The sequence below is a fragment of the Rhinatrema bivittatum genome, unplaced genomic scaffold (genome assembly GCF_901001135.1).
Source record: "Rhinatrema bivittatum unplaced genomic scaffold, aRhiBiv1.1, whole genome shotgun sequence".
NCBI lineage: Eukaryota > Metazoa > Chordata > Amphibia > Gymnophiona > Rhinatrematidae > Rhinatrema > Rhinatrema bivittatum.
In genome coordinates this window covers 40,268-63,975 of record NW_021821120.1, presented here as the reverse complement: position 1 = coordinate 63,975, position 23,708 = coordinate 40,268, and the positions used below count along the sequence as shown (strand labels likewise).

At 48.8% G+C, this 23,708-nt stretch overlaps 1 protein-coding gene across 1 annotated transcript in view; it reads left to right on the top strand.

Annotated features, from left to right (window-relative positions):
• Positions 1-23,329, top strand: part of LOC115082470 (potassium channel subfamily K member 5-like) — a 57,733-nt gene extending 34,404 nt beyond the window's left edge. Inside the window, exons 2-5 of the mRNA XM_029586696.1 lie at positions 11,647-11,758; positions 13,653-13,819; positions 15,332-15,500; positions 17,229-23,329. Of these exons, the coding sequence (XP_029442556.1) occupies positions 11,647-11,758; positions 13,653-13,819; positions 15,332-15,500; positions 17,229-18,016 (1,236 nt within the window). The 3' untranslated portion in view covers positions 18,017-23,329. The remainder of the gene's footprint in view (positions 1-11,646; positions 11,759-13,652; positions 13,820-15,331; positions 15,501-17,228) is intronic.
• The last annotated feature ends 379 nt before the right edge of the window (positions 23,330-23,708 follow it).

Here is a 23,708-nt window from a genome sequence, read left to right as displayed (position 1 = left end):
TTCGCCCTGAAAGAACCAACACTCCTAATAACCCCTCACCGTCATTCCAATACAGAAGGCGATGCTCCCCAAAAGACCTCCACAACCAGTTGGATTCTCAGCTCCCTCTATTAGATTTCACCGACCCGAACACTGCCATTCGTTCCTGGAACAACATAACAGAAAACATAGCTAACAAGCTCTGTCCTTCAACTATAAAAAAATCTCACACCAACGCCTCCAACAGACAGCCTTGGTTCACCAATGAACTTAGAAACTAAACAAAGCTTAAGAAAGAAAGAAGCGACTTGGCGTAAACCCCCTGTGACATCACCATTTCCTCATACAAATCCACACTATATCAGTACAAAGCCCTCACATCAAAATCAAAAAAAGATTATTTTGCATCTAAGATCCACAACCTGGTTCTTGATGCTAAAGCTCTTTTCGCTTATGTCTCCAGCCTCACTCAAACCATACCGCGAGAAATCCCCGGCGACATGGCACAGTCTAAAGCGGATGAACTCGCTCAGTTTTTCCAAAATAAAATCAACAATCTTTAACTCAACTGCCTTCCAATACCGCTGACACCCTTCCATCATATCAACACCTGACCTTCAAAAACTCCAGCCTAAACACTTTTGAGCCCGTCTCTTCCACGGAGATACAAGCCATCTTGAGAAGAATGAAACCCTCGTCTCATCCTGCAGACCACATCCCCACCAAACTACTTCTATCTATTCCAGACACAATAGCCACATCATTGACAAACATCATCAACTGCTCTCTAGCCCAAGGATCCTTCCCAGATGATCTCAAAATGGCCTCAATCTCACCACTCCTAAAGAAACCCAACCTTGACCCGAAGGACCCTAACAACTTCCGCCCCATAGCTAACCTTCCATTCATCGCCAAGATCATGGAAAAACTAGTCAACTCTCAACTCTCAAACTACATCGAAGACAACAATCTTCTCTTCGCCCCACAACACGGATTCCGAAAAAACCGAGGCACAGAATCCCTCCTATCTCATTGACAGACCATATCCTACTGGGCCTTGACAAAGGAAATTCATACCTATTGATCTTGCTAGACCTTTCCGCAGCGTTCGACACGGTCAACCACGCCATCCTCCTAAACCAGTTGTCATCCATAGGAATCAGCGGCACCGTCCTTTCCTGGTTTAAAACCTTTCTCAACAATAGAGGTTACAAAGTTAAACTCCAAAACAAGGAATCTTCAAGATTTAACTCTGCCATAGGAGTCCCACAAGGTTCGTCTTTATCTCCGACTCTATTCAATATTTACCTTCTTCCTCTCTGCCAACTTCTCACCGACCTCAATCTAAAGTTTTTTCCTATACGCAGATGATATTCAAATCATCATCCCTATCAAAGACACATACTCTAATACTCTTGATTACTGGGAATCATGCCACAAAAAAATCAAACTACTAAACAGCCTACACCTCATCTTAAATTCCTCTAAAACTGAAATCCTACTCATCTCTCCTGAGAACAACACTTCCAACAGTTCTCTTCCTACCAATCTGCCTATCACACAAGCTAGAGACCTAGGAGTAATAATAGACAACCGGCTAAACTTCAAGGCACACATCAACAAAACAACCAAAGACTGCTTCTATAAACTCCAGGTCCTGAAAAGGATAAAACCTCTTTTCCACGCTCAAGACTTCAGAACGATCATCCAAGCAGTCATTTTTTCGAAACTAGACTATTGCAATTCCCTATTGCTAGGTCTACCTTCATCATACTCCAAACCCCTACAGATGGTTCAAAATTCAGCAGCCCGAATCTTGACAGGCGCAAGGAAAAGAGACCACATATCCCCCGTCTTGAAAGAGCTTCACTGGTTACCCGTCTACTTCCGCATCATGTACAAAGCCATAACCATCACCTACAAAACTATACATCAACTCACCACTCTCGATCTTCAATTCCCTCTCCAGGCACATAATTCTACCAGACCCACTAGAGATGCTTACAGAGGCTCCCTCCAAGTTCCCCCAGCAAAAACGACCAGACACATTACCATAAGAGATCGCGCCACCTCCACAGCTGGCCCTCTTCTGTGGAATTCCATACCTACAAACCTCAGACAGGAGCCCTGCCTCCTAACTTTTAGGAAAAAACTTAAGACTTGGTTATTCAAGCAAGCTTTTCCGGACACAACCCAATGACACATTCCAATGACTCCTAAAAACACCATTCCTCTTGTTTATAACTTTTATTTTGTATACTATATTTAAATTATATATTGTTTAACCTCTTCTCTTCTGTCCTCTCTTCTTCCTTCTCCAAGTTCGGCTACCCTTGTTAAATGTAACTGTACCTTCGATCACCTCAGTTCTAGTTTTTTGTTTATAATGCACTCCTGTTCGATGTAAACCAGCAAGATATGTTCTCATGATTGCTGGTATATAAAAACTCTAAATAAATAATATATATATTTGAGACAGAAAGAAAGGTATGAAAGGGTTCTTAGCCTGTGCTACCTCTGTTTGGTCCAGGAAAAAAAAAAAGTTCTATGTGAGACGGAATTGTAGCTGTGCGGGTCCGTTCGGTGACAGTAAGGAGGGAGGGAACGGTGGTCATCTGAAGGAGAGGCCCGGCAGGTACAACTTACGTTCCTTCTTTTTGTTGCTCTGTTTAAAAATAAGGAAACACTTTCAAATGTTTGATTCTCTCTTTCCACAGAAACAAGCTTCCCATTCCTAGAGACTCCTTTTAGCATGTGACCACCTTCAGGAGGTGTAAAATCCCTTTGGTTTTCTTCAAAACATTATAAAGGGTTAACGCACCAGTTCCTCGCCAACTACGTAAACCATTCCCTTGAGGACTTTTTGCAGAGTCTCCCCTGCTCCCTTCCACTCCAACAGATCAAAGGAGGCTCGGTGAAAATAATTCCCTTTATTCAGCAGACCCCAGTTTTAGCACAAAATATACCACATTGGATACTTCCGTGCACACAAGATTCCTCTCGACTCCCATCCAAGCAATAGCAAGGGATGTGCCCCGGCTCTCACTCTGAGACATCTTTGCATCATTTTCTTCCCACTGACTTGTGGTATCTCCAGGTTCTCCTCTGTCTCCAGGACTATTGAGGAGAAGCGCCTCTCTGCCTCGGGCCTTTCCCCTTAAGGGGGGAAATCCCCTGCAGGGCCCTTCCAGGGGAGGGGCAAACCCATTCCACCGATGGGTTCCTTCCAACTCTTCCCACCAAATCCCAAACCTAGCACTTTATACTGGAGGAAAACGTTCTACGTGGACCTCTCTTAAAGGAAGACATTACCTGCTCTTTCTCCCGTTATCCATAGTGTAATTTTAACAAACAAGAGGCCGTCTAGTACACTATGTACCATAAGTCCAACAGACTCCATCCTGCCCCTAAATAGTTGGAGTCGATGCTGAGGAGGTGTCCTTCGATGTGCAGGCGGCTGAGAGCACCTTCACGAGGGTGCAAAATGTGCCGCCATGGGGGGTCAATAACAGCAGGGGGCGGCAAAGCCCAACAGATGGGGAGCTCCCATTCTTGGTTTTTCAAGACTGCTTGATCCAGTCTTTGTCTTACCCATTGCCCGCCCGGCTCTGTGTAGCTCAGAGCAGGAATATGTTTAGCTGTTCAGGGAATGGGGTAAACCAGGCCTGGATTAGCCTGCCCCCTAAGGGGGGGACCCACACAAACGGGAGCCGGCTCGTAATCGTAATTACAAGACTTCCAACTTGAAAGCTTCAACCCACAAAAGTGCTGTTCCGTTCTAAACTTAGCCCAGCGCGGTCTCTCAGCCCTACTGTGCAATTTTCCTGCTGGTGCTGGGAGTACTTTATTTACACGTTGCTGGAGTCCTGTCAGACTTCAGATGATTCTGTACCTTTTTTTTCTTCACCCTTCAGTTCTTTCAGGGCTTCTCTAAAGTTCACTGGTTTCGGAGTTTTGCTTTAACTTTCTCCAAACCAGATTTCGGGGCTGCTGCCAAGCCTCAGCTTTCCATTTTAAGCACGTCAAATAAATTGCAGACTAAGCGCGGACAGCTCTCACCTCCTGACCCCCGGTTCTTCGTAAAGGAGCATCACTGTTGCCAACAACAAAAAAAAAAAAGCCTTTGACAGCATTCCTGAGGCCAAAGCTCACCTGCCGGAGGTAGAACATGGCTGGTTAAAGTGCACGTCACGGGCCGTTTAATTCTCTACGGGCATCGTCTGGTGCTAGGCATGTTCCTAGTAACCCTTTGTGTGTCTCGCAACACTTCAGAGAAGCACAATCTGCAGTAGAGCCCTACCCGGGCTCTACTGTTCTTGTCGAGTCCTGCTTGCTCTGAGCCCCTGGAGATGGCCATTTTGGCAAGAGAAATTGGGGGAATGTGGCAATCTGTCTCCTGCTCCCTGATTGGTCCATGTTACCCACGATGTCACACGTCACACAGCACGCGCTGCATGAACCGGTCAGATCAGAAGGACTGTGAGCCTTGACCGCTCCTGAAGATGGCAGGAAAGGCCTTGAAGGGACTTGGTGGCACGGCGGTGAATGTTAACTGATCCAGGGTGGGGCACCGTCCGCCGTGTGTACTTTTAATGTAATCTAGAAGAGGTGAATTGTAAAAACTATGGAGCGAGGGACAACCAGTTGCCCCTCTGGGATGGGAGCCAGGGCAGTCCATAAAGGCGACGGCTCACCCTGCGCAGTAGGAGACCGCCTGCCTGGGTTTGCTCGGGGCTTCTTTCGGCAGATGGAGGCGCCTCGCGCACCTCGATTTGATTGCATAATTGTGTGTGCTTATTCCCAGCTAATTGCGAGCCCGTGATTAGATAAGGCATCTGAATGTTGCAGAGTGTCATGTTTATACTGTAATCACGGGGAGCGTGTTCCCTATTGACTCTCTGATCTAGCCGTGCTCGCTCCAGGGCCTGCCTATTGACGCCGGTGCTGATTGGTTGGAGGCAGTCTCTGTGGCCAGTCATGCTCATTTTATATTTTTTACTTGATGTGGATAGTGAAATCTTGTCTACACGTAATATCAGTCTTTAATTTTAATCAATATCATGTAGGGTTTTTTTTTTTTGGGTCCCATCAGATTTAGGAATATAACAGTGCGGTTTAATGCACTCTGCTGTCCTCTTAATTTTTTTTTTCCCCAGTGGTTTAGGCTCTACATGTTGCAGGATGAGCAGGTCTGCTTGCCGTGTGTAAATCTAATGCTTTAGTCTGTGACTTTTTTTAGTATTCAGCGGCACTAGAGGAGCATCCTGTGGTTGGCAGGCGCCGCCTATGACCTCGCTCGTGGACGCGGTGATGTCGCGGGCACTGGCAATAGACCTGGTAGACGGGTCTCCCTTCTGCCAGCTTGCGCTGGGGGGGGGAGGGTTACCAGCGGACTCCATGTCGTCTGGCCGGGCCTGGTTCTGATCCATTGCACTTAAGCCATTCGGGCCCTACTGTTAGGATTTCTTTGGAGGATTTACAAGACCTCTCTAGATGTATTGAAGTGAACCCGCGAGTGGTTCAGCCTGTTGAGATAAGAGTCGGTAACCCAAGGCAGGCGAAGCGTTTTTCAGGCACAGGTGGAGCGGTGGTGACCTTGGGTCAGCGTACGCACCTTCTGTACGTGTTTTGCTCTCCTGCACAAATTACAACTTATTTTTTTTTTTTCTAAAGTTGTTCCTTCAGATGATCTCGTGCTAGTTACAGCTGCAGGGTTTACAGTCCTAACTCTGCCCTCTGTGTACCGTGCGTGTGTTATGTATTCAGCCTTTGGATTTCACACTGTAACCATCGGGGCAGGTTACAATAAAATCTAACGGCAGATACACACAGTAAGACAAATCAGAAAACACGGAATCGGCAATCTTCCAAAGCCCATCCAGTTCACGGCTCTGTCCCGTACGCTAGAAGTGCTTGTGGATTCCTGACTGCAAACAGCCGTTTCCCCTCCGAGGGGCTTGCGGGGGTAGCGGCTGCTCCGACCACGCAAGCAGGGCGAGGTCTGGGCCTTCAGCTGGAGCCCGTGGATGGGTCCCTCATTTGCAGCAGTTACAACCTTGTTGGGGGGGGGGGGGGGGGGAACTGCCAGTGGTGAACCTTTTGGGCCTGAAAAGACTTATTTATTTATTTTTTGTCCACCTTAAAATCCTCTTTTGGAAGTGCAGGGGTGGGGGTTGGTGTCTCTCTCCTCTCTTGCTCTCCCGGTCGTCACGCTGGTCGTATTTCTTTAACGGGGGTTTCCCCATTCTCTGCCTGTGTATAGATGTCAATGAGCTGCTAGAACAATAGTGGAAAAAGTTTGTTTTTTTGGTGGGGTTTTTTTTTTTTTGCCCCTAGAAAACCACTGTAGTGGCTCTGGCACAGCAATGCTGCACCTGCACATCTGTTGCGGGGTCGCAGGATGTCGCATGGCCTAACGTGTACTCTGTTACGTGTGTGTGTGTGTTTCCGCCGTGGCTTTGCCCCTCTCGGCCTGTGCTTGATCACCAGCTGCTGCTTTCTGTTTGTGTCGGGATAGAGAGCAGACCGAGAGGCAAAACCTCACAAAGGTATTTGTATTGGGTTTTGTGTTTAACTGTCTTTGGCGGGCTAATACCCTTCTACGTTTCGAAGTCAGACACTTCTGCTACCTGAACATTTTTTTAACGTAGATTCCAGCGCTCTTCATCTGGAAGCATTTTCGCTGTCTGAAGCCCTGCGCCTGCCCTGGAAGGACTTGCTCTGCGCCTGGGCTGGCGGAGGGGATAATCCGGCCTGTCCCACGTGGTGTGTGCTGCTCAGAGCTGGGCCTGCCCGTAGGGACCGGCTCTTCCAGCACAAAAGACATCTGAGAGCGGCTGAGACAAGGCCTGTGGCCTTCAGATAAGACAAAGCGGCTCCCACCCCCCCCCCCCCGGACAGGCAAAGACCACTGACGCTGCCGTTCGCTCGTTCCTTGGGTTCTGTTGCGTTCTCTGCTTGTCTTCCGGGGGTACATGGGGGGGGGGGGGAAGAGCTCTGTCATGCCCCTCTCATCTGTCCCATTTGTATTCTGGCGCACTGCTGTAGACCGGGGATCCTCTGGGCCTTTCTTGAAGTAAGTTGCTGCTCTTATAGTCTCCTCTACCGTACTCGGGAAGGCCATTTATGCATTCACCACACTTTCCATGAAGAAACATTTTTAGTTTATCTTTTGTTACTCCTGAGCCTGCTCCCTTGGAGCCTCATCCTGTCATCTCTCTTCTTCTTTACTTTTGACAAAGATTGGCTTCTTGAGCACTACGTATATTTTTGAGGTATTTGAAGGTTTCAAGTCGTGTCCCCATTTCCACGCCCGCCTTCTCTCCTCTTCCCCTAGATATGCGGGTGAGATTTCAGAGGCGTTGCGTGCATAAATGTAACGACTATCGTGGCAACTTTAAAAAGCCACTTAAGGCGGGTAAATCCTAGGGACAATTCAATGCTATGTTGCAGCAGTTTTCAAGATCCCACTTACACGGGTAAAAGTGCACGGGTGAATTCTTCTGAAAATCGGGCCCTTGGGCCCCCAAGCCTGATCTCGTGTGGCTTTTGTTGCGGGCCTTGCTCAGGACGGCCTCCAGAAGTGGAAGCGCTGTGCTGGGTGAGGTCCCACCGATGACCCGTGTCTGGCATCACCATCACATTTTTTGGGTTTTTCCCCCTCCTCCCTTTCCCTAAGCACTCTAGCATCCCTCCGGCTCCAACCATCACATTGCTCCGCTGCCGTGAGATCATCGGACACTGCCACCCCGAGCTCTCTTTCCTGGTTGGCGCGCCCTCTCCTCTGTACCCCTTCCCCCCCCTCTCCACCGACGTCCTGCTCCCTCAGATTTCTACAGCAGGGGCAGGACTAGGCACCATCTTGCATTAAATCTTGAGTACCAAGCATTTGAGCACTCGGGCTCTCTTGCATTGTTTTCTCTACTCCCTCAGGGGTGTTCCACACCTTTGCTGACTTTCTACCATCGTCAAAGAGACAAACCCTTTTATCTTTCTTAACTCCTCTGGAATATCGCTCACAAAAATTTTGAACAGCTGCGGGCACAGAGCGGATCCCTGAGGCACTCCACTGATCACCCTACTCTCCATGCCCCACTATCCTCCGTCACGCAGCTGTATCGACAGGTAGAAGGTAATGGGTTTCTGTTCCCTCTGTATAAGATGCCTCCCTCCCTTCCCGGGTTCGAGCTGCAGGGCACTCGCTTTCCTTAAATGCCTGACGGGAGGCTGGGCGCTTCGGGGCCGGCACTCCCAGACCTGGCAGCCAGCTGTGAACCTCTGGGCAGTGCTGCGCCGCTTCTGCTCCTCAGGATCTGGGGCCAGCGGCACGAGAGAGAGTAAAACCGCAATCGAGAGCTTTTCTAAAAAAAAAAAATAGTGTGCAAAAAACACAACTAAGCTGGGGAGGTGCAGAGACTCAAAAAACTTAAGCAGCAAGAAAAAAGGGGCGTGTTTTTAGGAGCCTGGGACTTTTCGTTCACCTCTTCTGCTCTGTAGTTTAGTTATTGTTGTTTTTAGTGTGTTGGGGGTTTTTTTTTTGTTTGTTTTTCCTTTACCCCATTCTTCTCAGTCTCCTTTTTCCCCAGCAGGGAACCTTTTATTTCTTTTCCTCCCTCCTTCCCTTGCTTCATGCATTGCCTTCACCTTCTCTTCCTTCCAGGCCGCTCCCCCTCCCCCATGGACTGGCCGGGGAGCCACTGCGACTCCCTAGAGAGCAAAGCTCCCTCTAAGGATTGGGTTGTGTGTAGAAAATGTCTTTTTGGTTTCGTTACCCAGTGAGAGCTGCTTTCTTTGATGCAAAAAGCCGATCAATCAGGCCGATACAGTAAAGTGCGGCCGCGGTTACCCTGCTTCTAACCCGCTTTCTACTCACAATTTGCCCACGTTAGTCCAACCCGCGATTCACTGTCCCTTTTAACTCATCCTTACCGCCTCTTTAAATCTACGGGTAACCCTTTCCGCCCGCGGCATGTATATGAGATGTAAACGATCGGATTAGCTATTCCCTCCCATTCAGCAACGCGCGCCCCGATTATCGCTTTTTTAACCTGCAGTTTTGCCGCACGTTTAACCTGCTAACTTACCGCCTACCCCTACCCCTGCGTTAGTGTGGAGCGTCAGGTCAGAGAGACAAAATTTCACGGGCAAACGACCCCCTCACCCCCAGGGACAAGAGCCAGGATCGGGCAAACTTTTTTGCCCCCGCTCACCTGCCCTGGCTGCGTCCATGGGTGCCGGTCTCCGTGGCAGCCCCAGTCCTCTCTCCCCTCCTCCCGGGGGCAGCCCCCGCCGGCGAGGGTGCATGAACGCACGCACGCCTTGACCTGAGCGCCCGGCTGGAGGTCGGAGGTCACGGCGTGCGCCCATTCACCATTGCCGGCGGGGGCTGCCCCCGGGAGGAGGGGAGAGAGGACTGGGGCTGCCACGGAGACCGGCACCCATGGACGCGGCCAGGGCAGGTGAGCAGGGGCTGGGGGATGTATAGCGCCTATACAGTAAAATGGATTGCGCTTCATGGACGCGCGTTGGACGCGGCTTGCATTTGCATGCCATTTAAATACAGTATCGAGCGGTAGGTGATCCGAACTGTGCGTGAGGCAAACGCGGGTGCGCCCGGCACTAACGCACCTCTTTCTACCGCACCTTACTGTATCGGCCTGTGTGTTTTTATGCCCACAGCAGCCCAGTCCTTAGGGGACATGGAGCAGGATGCACACTCGTCTGTTCACTCTCTCTCTCGCTCACACATCCGGGCAGGATGCTCGTGCAACGCTCTACTCGGGAGACGTCGCCAGCCCGCCCAAGGGGCTATTGGAGAGTGCTGGTGATAAGAGCTGCTGGAGAGTAGCACTTCAGGCACACGGAGCTGTCCGGAAGCTGCTCCTCTGATTCCAGTCCTGCTGTTGCTGCTTTATGTCCTGGCCGGAGGAGGACACGACACCACATTAAGCACTACCTGCCTCTTGCGCCGCTTTTTGATTTTCATTTTTTAATAAGAAGGTTTCTTTTTGCCTCCAAAGTGTTCTGTGCACAGACGTGTGTTGCAGAAGGTAGGCCTTTGGTAGGGTTTGTTGAAAAAAGTCTTTTTTTTTTTTTTATCGAAGTCTAAATATTGACTGTTTCCTACCCAGAGAAGTATAAATATCGCTTTCCAGGCCTGACACAGCAGGAATTGGCAAACCAGCAGGGAGAAGCAAGGTGGAGAGGGTGCAGCGGCTTGGCTGAGGGAGCCGCTGAGCGAGGCCGCTGGACCTCAGATAAACACCTGGAGGCAGTGCGATCACCTGCCACTGAGCTGGGCTTCTCCTTGTTGCCGCTTTTCTGCAACAGAGTTAAAGGGCCCAGCAAGAAACAGGGACACTAGGGTTTCAGTATTGAGGGGAGCAGAGCCCAGGAGGTTAGAGGGACATGGGGGGTGGGGGGGGGACTGCAGATATTTTATCTATAAGCATTGTCTAAAGCTAGGCCCAACATGGATTCCATAAAGTAGCAAGGCACCGAGTACATAGGAGGCAGAACTGTGGTGATGTATGAGAAGTGGGTGCGTTAGCTCGAGATTGCATCTCTAGCTTTCAGAAATGAAATACCAGCGTCTTTTGATTAGGCCTTCCTAAAGGGGGCCTGACTAGCCCACTACTTAGTCATCCGTTGAAGGTTGGAAGAATCCCAGGAGCTCGGGCATCTGGGAACCTACAATTTGGCCCTTGGTTCCTAACATTTAAAAGAGAAAAATTTTTAGAAATGAAGTCGATCAAAATAACAGCAACAAAAAATAACGAAAGCACCCCCCCCCTCCCGTGTCTCTTTCATCGTCGTTGGCATGGGGTATGGCAGACTCTCCTTTCTAATTGAAGTCCTTTTAACGAGGAGATGTCTTGGTAAACTGTGGCTCAGTCTTTCTTTCCTCTTCTCCTAACCCTCGGGGAGGGGGTTGGCTTCATTCTCACCGTTTTTAAACACTGGATGCAGAATAAGAGGGGGACCCCCCCCCCCCCCCCCCCACAATGTTTGGTCAGATTTCTGCTGATGAATTGTCCCTGAATGCAGAGGTCACTGCAGGGTGCACCTCCCGAGCTGAAAGCCTCTGTAGACAGATGAGACCGTGGTGGCTGGCTTGAGACTTTTCTGGGAGTTTTAGGATTGTACCTGTCGCCACCTCTTATTTCCGACCCTCACCTTCTCTCTCTAGCCCAGCGATTGCCGCGACCGTCCTTGGCGGGCGCCGCAGGCTGCAGCTCCTTCTGGAACCCAGAGCATGACCCCTGCACACCTGGCTAGGACGCTCTCTCTCTCTCCCGCCCTAGGGGGGCTGTAAACTCTGCCTCTGTAGCGTCCTCTGATCCGGGCTTAGGGATCCAACCCAGGTCTCCTGCGTGGCAGCACGTGGCACGGTGACTGAGCTGCCAGGATGCCCCAGCGGGTGCGGGTTATTGGTTGGAAAGTCCCTTGTGTTACTCACAGTAAAAAGGCATTGGGTTTCTGGGGTTGACATCACTAAGCCACTGTTAGTTACTTTGGCTCCCCGAATAACGCTGAGCTTTTTAAGGGTCTTGTAGGCACGTTTCACGCCAGTGGGCCATTCTTAAGCTGGGCTGTTGGTGGACTCTGGCGTGAGAGCCAGGTCGGCCCCAGGTCACTCATTTCCTTGTTGCTCTTGTTTCCCTGCAGGTGGTGTCCGATGCTGCTGGGCAAGGAGTGACCATTACTGGCAACTCCACCTTCAACAACTGGAACTGGCCTAACGCGGTCATCTTCGCTGCAACGGTGATTACTACAATCGGTAAGCGATCCAACACATCAGGGGGGGAAAGCTGCACGCGGAGGAACGAGTCCAGCAGCTTTCTCGCAGAGGAGGATCCCGCTGCTGGATCGTGCCACCCATGCAGTGGCTCAGACAGAGAAAATTGCAGTAACTATTCTTTCCCCCGTCGGCAGGATTTGTTGGCTGAGACTTTTGGGCATCTAAATTGGTGGCTTAGGCAAAATGTCGTCATATTGTGTCCTTGTCGCAAGTCTGTGACGAGTTGTGCCGCAGAACTCTGATTCGTTGGAGCCTTGGCGGGAGCTGCGTTGCAAATGCCTGGGCTCGGACAGTGATCTGACGGAGGCTGCCGCCACTGGATCTCGCGTGCCGCCATTATTCAGTGGTGGAGGCGCTGGCCAGGTGAGGGCTAGCTCTCCAGTGCTCAAGGAGAATCAGACTTTGCCGCACAGTGAACTAGATGTAACTCTGGAAAGGGAGCAGGAAAGGAGACGGTAGAAACATTTTTTCAGCACTGACTTAATATCTGCACAGTCCATGTACGACGCCCTTCCCTTTTTCGGAGCTTTTATCTTGATAAAAAATCTTGTATTTCTGCTTTGCCTGCCTGTTCTGTGTGTGCATTATCTTATGAGAACAATTCAACCTACAGTAACCAAATGTTCAGGACTGGTATGACAAAATAAGCTAGGAACTAGAAGAATTATTTCCCCCCCCCAAAACTTAGAGATTTAGCTGAATACGGGGGTGGGCTGGGGGATGACATATTTTCGTACATACACATGGTTTCCCAAACTGTTGAACAGGCAGCATCCTGACTTTCAGGATAGATGTGTATAAAAACTAGAAAGCGAGCGAATTTCCCAGGACCCTCATGGCTCCAGCTGAAAGCTGAGGAAAATACTTTTTTTTTTTTCTCAGCTGCAGTACCAGTACTGGCCAAAAGGTGGCAGTGCCCTGTTCAGTAACAGATGATACTGATACCCTGTGGACACCGAGGACTGCGGCCTGCACAGGCCAACGGGGAACACCGTTTCCCAGAAATCAGTGTTGAGGAGAGGGGAAAGAAAAAAGCACCTCCATGAGAATTGCCCTGCAATTCTTTTCCTTCCTGCTTTCATTAAAAATATAAAATCACTTGTGCATTTGGTTTGTCTGTGTGCACATTTATTTCCCGAGCCATTCAACCCACAGCAACTGAAATTTCAGGGCCATGTATCTGGATATAAGGTTAGAAAACTGAAAGAACTTTCCCTCCATAACACTTATGAATCAAGACTGATTTATGCTTCCAGGTACGATCAGGATCATATAAAACTCTCCACCCTTAAAAAGATGGAAATAAGGAAAACACAGGCAAAAAAATAAAAATGGCAGGGGGTCTGCAGTGGCCACTGCTGGTACAAGGTGGCAGTATCGTATTATAAAAGGTAATGCTGCCACCTTGTGGCCACTGAGTGCACTGCAGCCTGCCCCACCAAGATATCGAAAAGCAGTGGGGCCCCGAAGATTGGAGGAGAGAGGCGGGTACTGTACTCCTTCTTTTCTTGGATCCAGCACAGATGCCTTTGCACATGAGCCACAGCAGCTCCTGCTTCACCGGTGAGCCTGAAGAAGGGGAAATGTCAGACGTCGAGGGGCTGGGTACAGCAGCAGGAGCGTCTCAAGGCTCCAATTGGCCCCTCCACCCCCCCCAACGTTGGCCCTGCTTAGGGGCAATAGTGGGGCTGGACTTAAATCAACGTAACGTGTTAAGTCGGGGAGGGGGAATAAAAGCAATCGCATGAATTTCTCTGCAGGTCTTTCCTTACTTGTTTTGCGTGTTCTGGTCTGATTCTGTAACTGGAAGGGAAGTACTTGGAGAAAAGGGCTTGCTTGCTGTCTCACGATGCGCTCCCTGTCCCGCTTCTAGGTTATGGGAACATCGCTCCAAAGACCTCGCCGGGTCGTGTGTTCTGCGTATTCTACGGGCTCTTCGGGGTCCCCCTCTGCCTGACGTGGATCAGCGCTCTGGGCAAGTTCTTCGGTGGCCGGGCCAAGAGGCTGGGGCAGTTCCTGACCAAGAGAGGCGTGAGCTTGGTAAGCGAGCAGCTTGGAGGGTGTGGCCCTGGGCAGGGCTGGAATCTGCTCTCTGTTGGAAACTGCAGGCTGCGCAGGGCGTGCAACTCTTCCACGGTCCTTTTTCTAGGTCTCCTAGCTCTTCCTCGCTTCATGGCCCGCCTTTCATGTGTAATGTCACGTCACAACACTTAGGATATATTTACCGTATGGACCATCAGGTTGGTCCCAGCCTCTGCTTCTTATTCACTGGAGAGTTTCCATTTTTCTAAAAACCCTTCCTGCTTTCCAGAGCTGAGGGTTGAGGACTCTGCCAAACTCCTAAAGGCCCTTGCATCCTGAAGATGAGGGGTCAGTTTTTTATCTCTGGCTCTTGGGCGCACATCATCCCAGTTTCTGGGAACGCGACACTTCTTCTTGAGGTGCTGCACTGGAGGAATCCTGGGCCGCTCCTTGCAGTTTGTAATCCATGCAGAAGAAAAAAAGCTGTGCCTTGCATCATCGCTTTCTGGTGACCCACCAAGCCATGCAGTCTGACCTGCTGAACCAGTTTGCCGTGATAGATGACGGAACAATCAGAATTCTAATTAGGGGAGCTGTGGGAACAAGAATTGAATAAGCAGTAGCAATTAATTCACACACAGCTCCCATCCGTCAACGAATTACCCGGCTTTACTAATTTATCACTTGAGAAAAAGGCACACAGCCTCATCAGATGAGGAATCTAGCTTACACCATTTGGTACCTGGTCTGCACAGCAGCTTCCAAAGGATAGGGGTAAGATTAATATTCCCCCAGCTGCGGTGCAGGTTGATGGTGACTCTCCCCGGTACTGCAGTCCGTGGACTCCAGAGCTCTCCTGCCACGTAGTTCTCTGCTCTGTCCTCTAGGCCGCACCGTCTCCCGTTACCGGTGGCTTCACTCAGTCGGAGGCTCACGTTAGCAGGAGAGATCAGTCGCACCAGTAACTGGCTTTGTTTTCCTAACCCTGTCCAGGAGGCCCACCGAGCCAGTTGGGAGTTTTAGGATGGCCCCAGTGGATACGCACGAGGTTCCCATCTCCTGGGTTTTCAGTTGTGAGCAAATCTCTTGTTGCCTATTCATTAAGGACATCCTGAGAGGTGGGCCTCCGGGTCAGGAAACGCTGGTGCTGTTCTATCCTGCGAGGTGGGCCTCCGGGACAGGGTCGGGAAACGCCGGTGCTGTTCTAAGATCAGTTTGAAAATCATTTGCCGGGGAAAGCCCCTGCCAGGCTGAAAGAGCGTGCAGGCCTCCGTACCGTGCATGCTGTAGTTAGAGAAAACCATGGGAAAAGCCATTCTTTATGGGAAAACGGGGATTTTAGCTGGCTGGGGAAATATTTTCTGTCCCTCCTTATAGAGCTGATTTTTTTTTTTTTTTCTTTAACCCCTCCACTCGAGTTATGTTACTGTATTTCAGTTGACAGTAGTCCTGTGTTGGGCAAATGAGAGAGCAGCTTTATTTGAGACCTCCTGCCACTGACCACCTCCTCTGTCTCTACCAACCCTACAGAGAAAAGCTCAGATCATCTGCACGGCCATCTTCATTCTCTGGGGGCTGCTGGTCCACCTGCTCATCCCTCCGTTCATCTTCATGGTCACCGAGCAGTGGGACTACATCGAAGGCCTCTACTTCTCGTTTATCACCATCGCCACCATCGGATTTGGGGATTATGTTGCTGGTTAGTATACATTTTTCTTTCCTTCTCAGAAGCGGCAGTAGGAGAACTGTGTTCAGCGGGGGTGGCAGAGTACCGAGGAGCTGGGAAATCGAGAGACCCAAGTTTATAATCCTTCATTTTGCACCTTGCTGTTTCCTCATGAATCGGGCGTTTAGCCTTCCTTGGTTAGGTTGTCCGGGGTGGGGGGCTTCCCCCCCCTCCCCCACCCCAGCAGTTTCCTCCTGCGCTTCTGTACTTCCAGGACTGGGATCTGCTGCCCAGACCCTTCATTAACAACTACCTGGGGATTCTCCCCCCCCCCCTCCTATTTTATATATCCCACAATGTACCTGATCTGGCGATTTTTAGATGTTGTTTGTTTTATATTCCGCTTTTCGCACTTTTTGGCACGTCAAAGCGGATTACATGAAGGTATTTCCCTATCCCCAGAGGGCTTACAATCTAAGTTTTGTACCCGAGGCAATGGAGGGCAAAGTGACTTGCCCATGGTCAAGTCCACAGAGCCACGAACCAGGGCTCCTTTCAGAAGCCTGCCCCCATGGGCCCTGAACCCAGGCATCCCACTCGAGCAATAGCCACAAATCCCTCCCCACCAGGGGGCTGGGAACGCTGCCTCTGCAGCATCCCTAACCTACCCGGGGAGCAGAAGACTCTATTCTGGAGATCGAACCAGGGACCTTCTGCTTGGCACTACCACAGGGCCAGCCAACTTTCTCAATGTGTTTGACACAGGGGCCTAAAACATGGGTTGTAATTTGTACAGTGGTCATTATAATATTGATGCTGATGATGGTATGCTTAGTGCTGGTCATTGAGAGGGAAAATGACCTTGGTGAAGGAATACACAAAACTTGATCTATAGACATGGAAGGATCATCTGTTTGAGTGGTCAAACAGGCAGGGCCATCCCGGGGTGGGGGAAGTGGAGAGAGGGACAAATCAGGGCCGTTGCTCTGGGCACCTTGCGTTGGGAGCCCTGTTCCATTGGAGTAGCTCTGTCTATTCCCCCCCCCCCTCACTCCCACTGGCACCATTAGGTTGCGTCTACCCCTTCCTTGTGACCCAGGGCTGCTGCTATCACTGCTCTCTTTCCTGATGTAGCACTGTGAGACGAAGAATAGCTACTAGGGAACGCTTTACTGGAGCCAAGGAGGTGAGAGGCATCCCTCCCTCGCTGTAGCCTGGCTGCCACTGATTCCTCTGCCTCCCCCCATCAGTCAAACAGCAGGTTAGAAGCAGTAAACCCACCAACCCCCCCTTCTGCTGGCAGGAGTTTGGAAGTGAGAGAGAGAGACCCCTGGGAGATGGGAGGAGCAGCCTTCAAGCCAGGGATACAGATATTAGGTGGATTTGGAGGTGAGGGGGGGGGGGAGGGAGAGCTGGGTCTGAGGAATGATGTTGAGAAGCAGGACTGTCCATGTGGGGGAGGGTAAGGGTAGACATTGTTACAGCCACCTCTGATTTCAGATCTGGTGGGCTAGGAGGTGCCATAGGAATGGAGGCGCCTCCAGTGGGTCCAAGAGATGGGATGACTTCTTCCTCACCCTGCTTTCCAACCTTGTGGCAGGGGCAAAGTAGTGGGGCCCACACTCCTTAGAGCTAGTCTTGAAGATAAGGTAGGGCTGCATGTACTACATATAATGTCTATATCTAACTTTTCTGCTTGACAAGGATCTATGTATTTATATCTTAGGTTTTCTTAAACCATTATGCAATTCTTTCTTTTAGGTGTGAACCCAGCCATAAACTATAACGTGCTGTATAGATACTTTGTGGAAATCTGGATCTACCTGGGCCTTGCCTGGCTTTCCCTCTTTGTCAACTGGAAAGTCAGCATGTTTGTTGAGGTCCACAAAGCAATCAAGAAACGAAGGAAGAGAAGGAAGGAATCCTGTGACATGGATCCACGCTCCAAGAAAACAGAAGCCCTTCGCAGGACCAACCCCAAAGATGTGAACATCTTTCGCTTCTTATCCAAGAAGGAAGAGACCTACAATGATCTTATCAAGCAGATTGGCAAGAAGGCTCTAAAAACTAGTGGTGAGAAAACGATCACTGGGGAAGGGACTACAAAGCCAAAGGCAGAAAAGACTAACAAAGACCTCCTGGTGATGTACACAAAGAACAATGGGTATAGTTACGATGAGGTGAGGTTCTCCAGTGGGTTTGCACAACAAAATGATATGAGACCCCTCAATAGCAAAGAAATATTTATAAACCAGCTGGACCGTATTAGTGAAGAAGAGGGGGAGGTCTGGGACTCCAGGGACAACAAACCTTTGATCTTTGAGACCACCAACATACATTTTGTAAATGAGGAAGGAGATTTATCGGAAGATGAGGAGAAATCCAAGTCCTCCAATGAGGAGAATGGGGAGGAATCCAAGGCTCCTCAAAACATGGACACTTGTACAGACGAATCCTCTTTTTCCAGCAACGAGACGGAGCTGTCTGTGTCATACGAGCAGCTCATGAACGAGTATAACAATGTGAACAATGCCAATGCCGAGACGTGAAACGCGCTGCCCAGGAGGCAGCTTGGGAACTGCTCCCTGGGATGATGGGTTAGTGCTAAAAAGTGTTCTGGGAATGAGCCGATATAAAGAGAAACGGGGTGACTTTTCTTCCCGAAGAGAAATGAAAACTCCATCCAGCTGAGCTTCGTAGGATCGCATTCCATCCCGTAGACATGCCGTTTACTCTGCCCGAAGACTTGCTTGGGTTCGGCCTGCTTTTCAGGACCCGTTACAAGACTCCATGTTAAGACTGAAGGCTCCGCAAGATTTCTTCAGGAAATCTGGAGTTCATGAAGCAGAAACTGCTTACACTGGAACGATTTGTACTTTTATCCTTTTCAATGGGAAATTTTTGTGAGATTTGAATGAGTACGCACAGTCCGAGAGGACATGGGTTTAAAATAAGATGCGGTTTGTTTTGTTTTTTTTTTTTTTGTTGCTGAATGCTTTTCATTGCCTTCATTTTGAGATTCATCTGTCAAAACAAATTTTTTGTTCATGGCCATCTTCAGAGGCCAAAATTCAGCTCTGGGAGTTTGGAAAGAGAACGGGAAAAGGGTGGTGGAGGGAAGCAGGGGGACCCTCTTGTGATCAAATTGCAAAACAGAGTGAATGCATGCGACAGGAAAAATCCTCTCCTCTTTACACACAAGAAGTTAGGAACTGTTCACTGTCCTGTCTGTGAAAGCAGAGCGGCGGGTGCGTGATGGGCTTTGTCTGCATCCTGTGGTTGAGATCCACAGTGGAGACGGCCGTATTGTGGTGGATCTCTGGGTGCGAGTCCCGTTTTTCAGAGGACGTGGTAACACGAAGGCGCTTTCCACGGGTCTGCCTGGGTGCGTTCCCATCCCACTGCAGAGACTTCAGCCGGGGCCTGCTTGGTACGAAGAGTTCAAATTGAGCTTCAGAAAAAATGTTAAAAAGATTTTATTTGATTTGGCAAAGAAAGTTGTGGTCTGTTTCATCCTGCTGGACCAGCGAAGGAGCTGGTTGGAAGCTGGAACATGTTTCAGTTTCCATGACTTAACTGTAACTCCAGAATGATGTAGCCAATTTATTTTTTTTTTATTTTTTTTAAATGTTAAACTGAACTTTTTGGTGATGTTTAGGACTGCACAGAGGCAAATCCAGAGAGCTCTGGATTTCTATTGTTTTTAGAAAGGAATTCACTTGTCTTAATGCGTGCATTTTTTTTTTTTACCCTTTTTGTTGATTGTCAAACTAAGAAGATGTTGTGTTTTGTTTTCTGTTGCTCTGGTAACCTTACTGTATCTTGAGCTTCCACTGTAATTCTGAACCCATTGAGGAGAACTGTAAAGCTTGGGGAGTAGGCCCGAGCCTGTCTTGAGTGAGATGAGTTTATGGTGGCAGCCTGAGCACATAAATCTTTTTAGGATGGCGAGTATGGGCTGATCCAGGGCACGGACAGTGCGGAGCATGCTGGACTCTCTCTCTCGCCCTGTGGACCTGGTTGTGCTCCACACATTTAGAAGGGAGGGACAGAGGATCACTATTCCAGTTGTGCGGTTGGAGGCGTTGAGGACCCGTCCACTGTGAAAGCCGTAAAATATGGAAGGGGACCTGATCAGCCCTGGATTGCCATTGTGCGGACTTTCCTTGGCTAATTGGATTCCCCCTTCAGGGCACCTAATTTATCCCGGGAAAATGTGGTGTCCCCTAATTCAGGGGTATAACTTCTTTCCACCACGGTGTGGGGCATTCTTTGGAAAACATTCACCCGTCTGCAGGCGTGCTGGAGTGATTTATTACATTTAAAGGGGATTTATTAACAGTCCCCTCCACGGAGATGTGCTTATGCTAAACTCGAGTAGGACTTTGTTCTGGGCCAGTGTTCTGACTTTCTGTTCACTCCAGAAGGAACATGTGTGTTTTTTGTTTGGTTTGGATTATATAACTTCTAATGCTGCTGCTGTTGTACTTACATGTTTACAGTGGTAAATAGGCATAATTTCAGAAAAAAAACAAATATTCTTAATTATCTAACAAAAAAGGGAGAACAAAGCCATACTATTTTTTTTTTTTTTTTGGGCTCACCTCGAGCAAAGTTGCCTGTTTAGTCTCTCTGACTGTGGAAATAAGGAACAAGAAGCAAGTTGGGGGGGGGGGGGGGAAATCATGGACTAACTCCATTACATCTGTATCTGCTTTGGCATGTTTCACCCTACTTCCTATAGATTGGGGACAGAAGAAAACACTTAACCTGTTTTGTCCCGCCACCATCTGCACCTCTTACAATTATTGTAATCCAACCGCAGCTATGGTAACACTCAACGTGAAGGAGGATAGTTCAGATTATCTGCAAAAGTGGTACTGTGCTTTGCTGACTGGGATCGCTGCTCCTGGGACCAAAATGATTTAATTCTTCCTGCTGGAATTTAGGATTCAACTTTTGGTTGTCGCTGGCTTTAAATTCCTGCAGTGAGGGAGTAGCGTAGTTGGCTCTGCAGAGGTTGTGGTGGCCTCGGGTTGCCTCTCGTTATGACTCCAGGTGCCTGAAGCTGGGCCTTCCTGCACTGAAGGCTTTGCCTAGTATCTGAGGTCTCTGTGTATTTGTTAGAGGCTAGGGACGGGTTGGCGATAGGTAACCTCATAACAAAGCAGCAGGTCGACGTGCAGCTACGCTGCTGTTGTCTGTCCAAGTGCAGCAGTTTTACAAGTAACAAAACACTCCATATAATAGTGTGTCCAGTCTTCATTATTAAAATGAAAGCCAAGGGCCACTCTCTTTACATGTTTACTGAAATAATTTAAAATATTTCAATACATCTGTTGACCTAACATTTTTGTTACTTTGTTTAAATACAGCATCATAGTTAATAGGAGTCTTCCTTCCTACGGTGGCCTGCGAAGGTCTTGGAGGTGGTGAGGCCTTGTGTTTTGACAACTTCATGCTCTTGGTAGTAAGCGGCAGTGCTCGGGACTCAAAGATGTGCTGCTCTGTAGGAGAAGACCGTATTCGGTGACCTGTTCGAGTTTTTTAGTTGAAAGAGTTGCTATTCTGCTGGGGGAAATATCGACATTTGGTTTTGTTAAATCATTTGTCGTTAACCTGCCAAAAGTTAGTACTTCACTACTTAAAGATCAAAGACACGTTAAATATGAAGGCAGATAAATACCATATGGCTGTCCAGTCTGCCCCATCCACATGTCTGGCTCAGCCCCTTCCTCTCCCTCAGCAGTCCTCTTGTCATTGTCCAGGTTTTCTTGAATTTCGAAGATGCTCCTCATCTCCAGCACCTCCACGTGGCTGCTGTTCCATACAACCACCTCTTTCTATAAAGAAATTTCCTTAGATTACTCCACTTTCACCTGTTTTTGCCCTGGTTTCAGAATCTCACGAGTATGCATCATCAGTTGAGAGAATGAACAGCAAATGGTACATTCTGTTCATTTATTTTGCTGGCTAACGTCAACCATTAATGTGTAAATCGTGTTTTGTCTTAAAGTTGGCTTCCTATACAAGTAAATGGGAGTTCTGCTCCCATTCAAGGCCATGCAGAAAGGCTTATTAGACCAGAAAGCAAATGGATATCCTAGTAAGATATTTAATTGTGTGGGGATTAGTGTTCCTCCCAGGATCGAGGATAATCTTGGCCTCATTAATCAAGAGGTCATAGCCAACAGCTATCAGATGTTCCATTCCTGACTGTGCACCTCCTAAAAACTGTGCTTTCTTGACCCTGTAGGGCAAGGTGTGCTAGTGCCCTTGAAGTAGTGGCGGATGGTACGCATTCTAAATTGGTTTATGGGTGTGTTCGTTCATACATTTCAAGACGTTATTACCTTATTACCCCCACTCGCTTCAGCTTTCCTTGGTGCTCACTACTAGATGCATCTTTAGGGACGGGACACCAGCTGTCCTGCTGCTTCATGTTTGAACCTGATTAATTACAGCCCCGTTTAGATGGCTTCTCAGTTCCACCTATTTATCGAGTAATAATGTCAGCAGATCCTGGCTTTGCTGGTGCATAAGGATCCCATCTGTGGGTGATAGGCAACTGAGCAAAAGGTCTGAATCTGATCCTTCCAACTCGTAACCACAAGCCTGTCCTTGCCGGGTGAGACACAATTTCTCGTGTACCTGATGCCCAACTTTTTAAAATTCTCTTCTGTGCATTTGCAGCCCTGGCCGTCTGCTCACCACATGCGGCGTGATTTTGTAGCTGCTGCCGTTTCCCTGTTTGGCACTTGAGGCATAATGTGAAATGCAGCAAGGGAGGAGCTGTGCAGCTGAGGATCTGCAAACTGATTTATTCTCTGACCTTCGCTGTCTTGTGGAATTTTGGGGGAGGGGATGAAAGTTTTTAGTTTTTCCGAGAATCCTGCTTTCATCTGCTGAGGGTGAGGAGGCTCCTCATGACCTGTAGCTGTTTGTATAGTGTCTGAAAGTAAAAATGCTTCCAGCTGGCCGCTGGCCATGAATCTCTTCCAGGACCTTTTCTGGATCACGACCTCTTCAATCCGTGGCCTTCACCTGACACTCTCTGAGCCACGTATTTCAGCAGGTAGCCCACTCTTGATGGTGTATCACCAGGGTGAAAAAGATCACCCATGCATTTTTTTTTCTTGTATACGTATTCCTGACGACTTAGTTGGTAACTTTTCAGATTTACTATTTAAACTATTGGTTGGGGAGCAGCTCTGTGGGTTCTTGACAGATTTGGCAGCGGTTTTGCACATTTTGCACACTACAATCGGTACGAAACGGCTGCATTTGTACATTAAGGCAGTGTTTCCCGGCCCTCTTGTGGATGTTCACCTAACTAGTCTGGTTTTCATGCTATGCATTAGATTTGTATACATTGGAGTCGCGGTGTAGGCAAATTTTTCATGCATCTTCATTGTGGCAGCCCTGAAACCCTGCCCAGGGTTGGGAAACGCTGTGCTGGGGACCTCCTGAACACAGTTACACTAAGGGGCCATGACACTGGACTTGGGATGTCACTTTTTTTTTGTTTAGCTTTTTACATTTTTTTTTTTTAAACTTCCTCCTGAGGGTGTGGGATGGACGTAAGTGGTCTTCCTGTTAGAAAGTGGTAAAGACTGTTTGCTTGTGAAAACTCATCCCTTGCCCTTGCTTTCTTTGTTTGGCTGTGACCTTGGCTGGGAGCCTTGCAGTCAGAGGTGCCCAGGTACGCTGGGCCTGTGTCACTCCGCAGAGGGCCCTTGGCCTGTATCTCTGTTCTTTTGTGGTGACTTTACTGTCACTGGAATCACACTGTATGTAAATAGTCGTTATTTGTAAAATGCTGTAATTTATTTTAATATTTTTCAATAAAGTGTAAAAGACTTTGTTTATCCCGGTCACTGGGGCGGACGCATAAAAAATGCAATGGCAAATGAACCTGTTACTGTATGCACCTGCTGGGCCCTAGTGCTCTTCAAATACAGAACCGGGAACCCACCATGCATACGCTCAATGTCTTGTCTGTGCAAAGGAAACTCTCACTCTGGGGTTTGTGGCTATCCCCGACACTTACAGCTGAGCTGATCTTTTGGAATGGTATTGTATACACGTTACTGCCTCTGGCCAGTGGAGATATCTCAGCTTGGTCTAATCTCCCCTCCTAGGACAATGTCCAACCTGCCGAGCGGGAGAAGCTGAGGGTGGTTCTGAATGCCAGGGGGAGACCTGAGCGGCGGTGAGCCAGAAGCTGTGCTGTGTGCACGT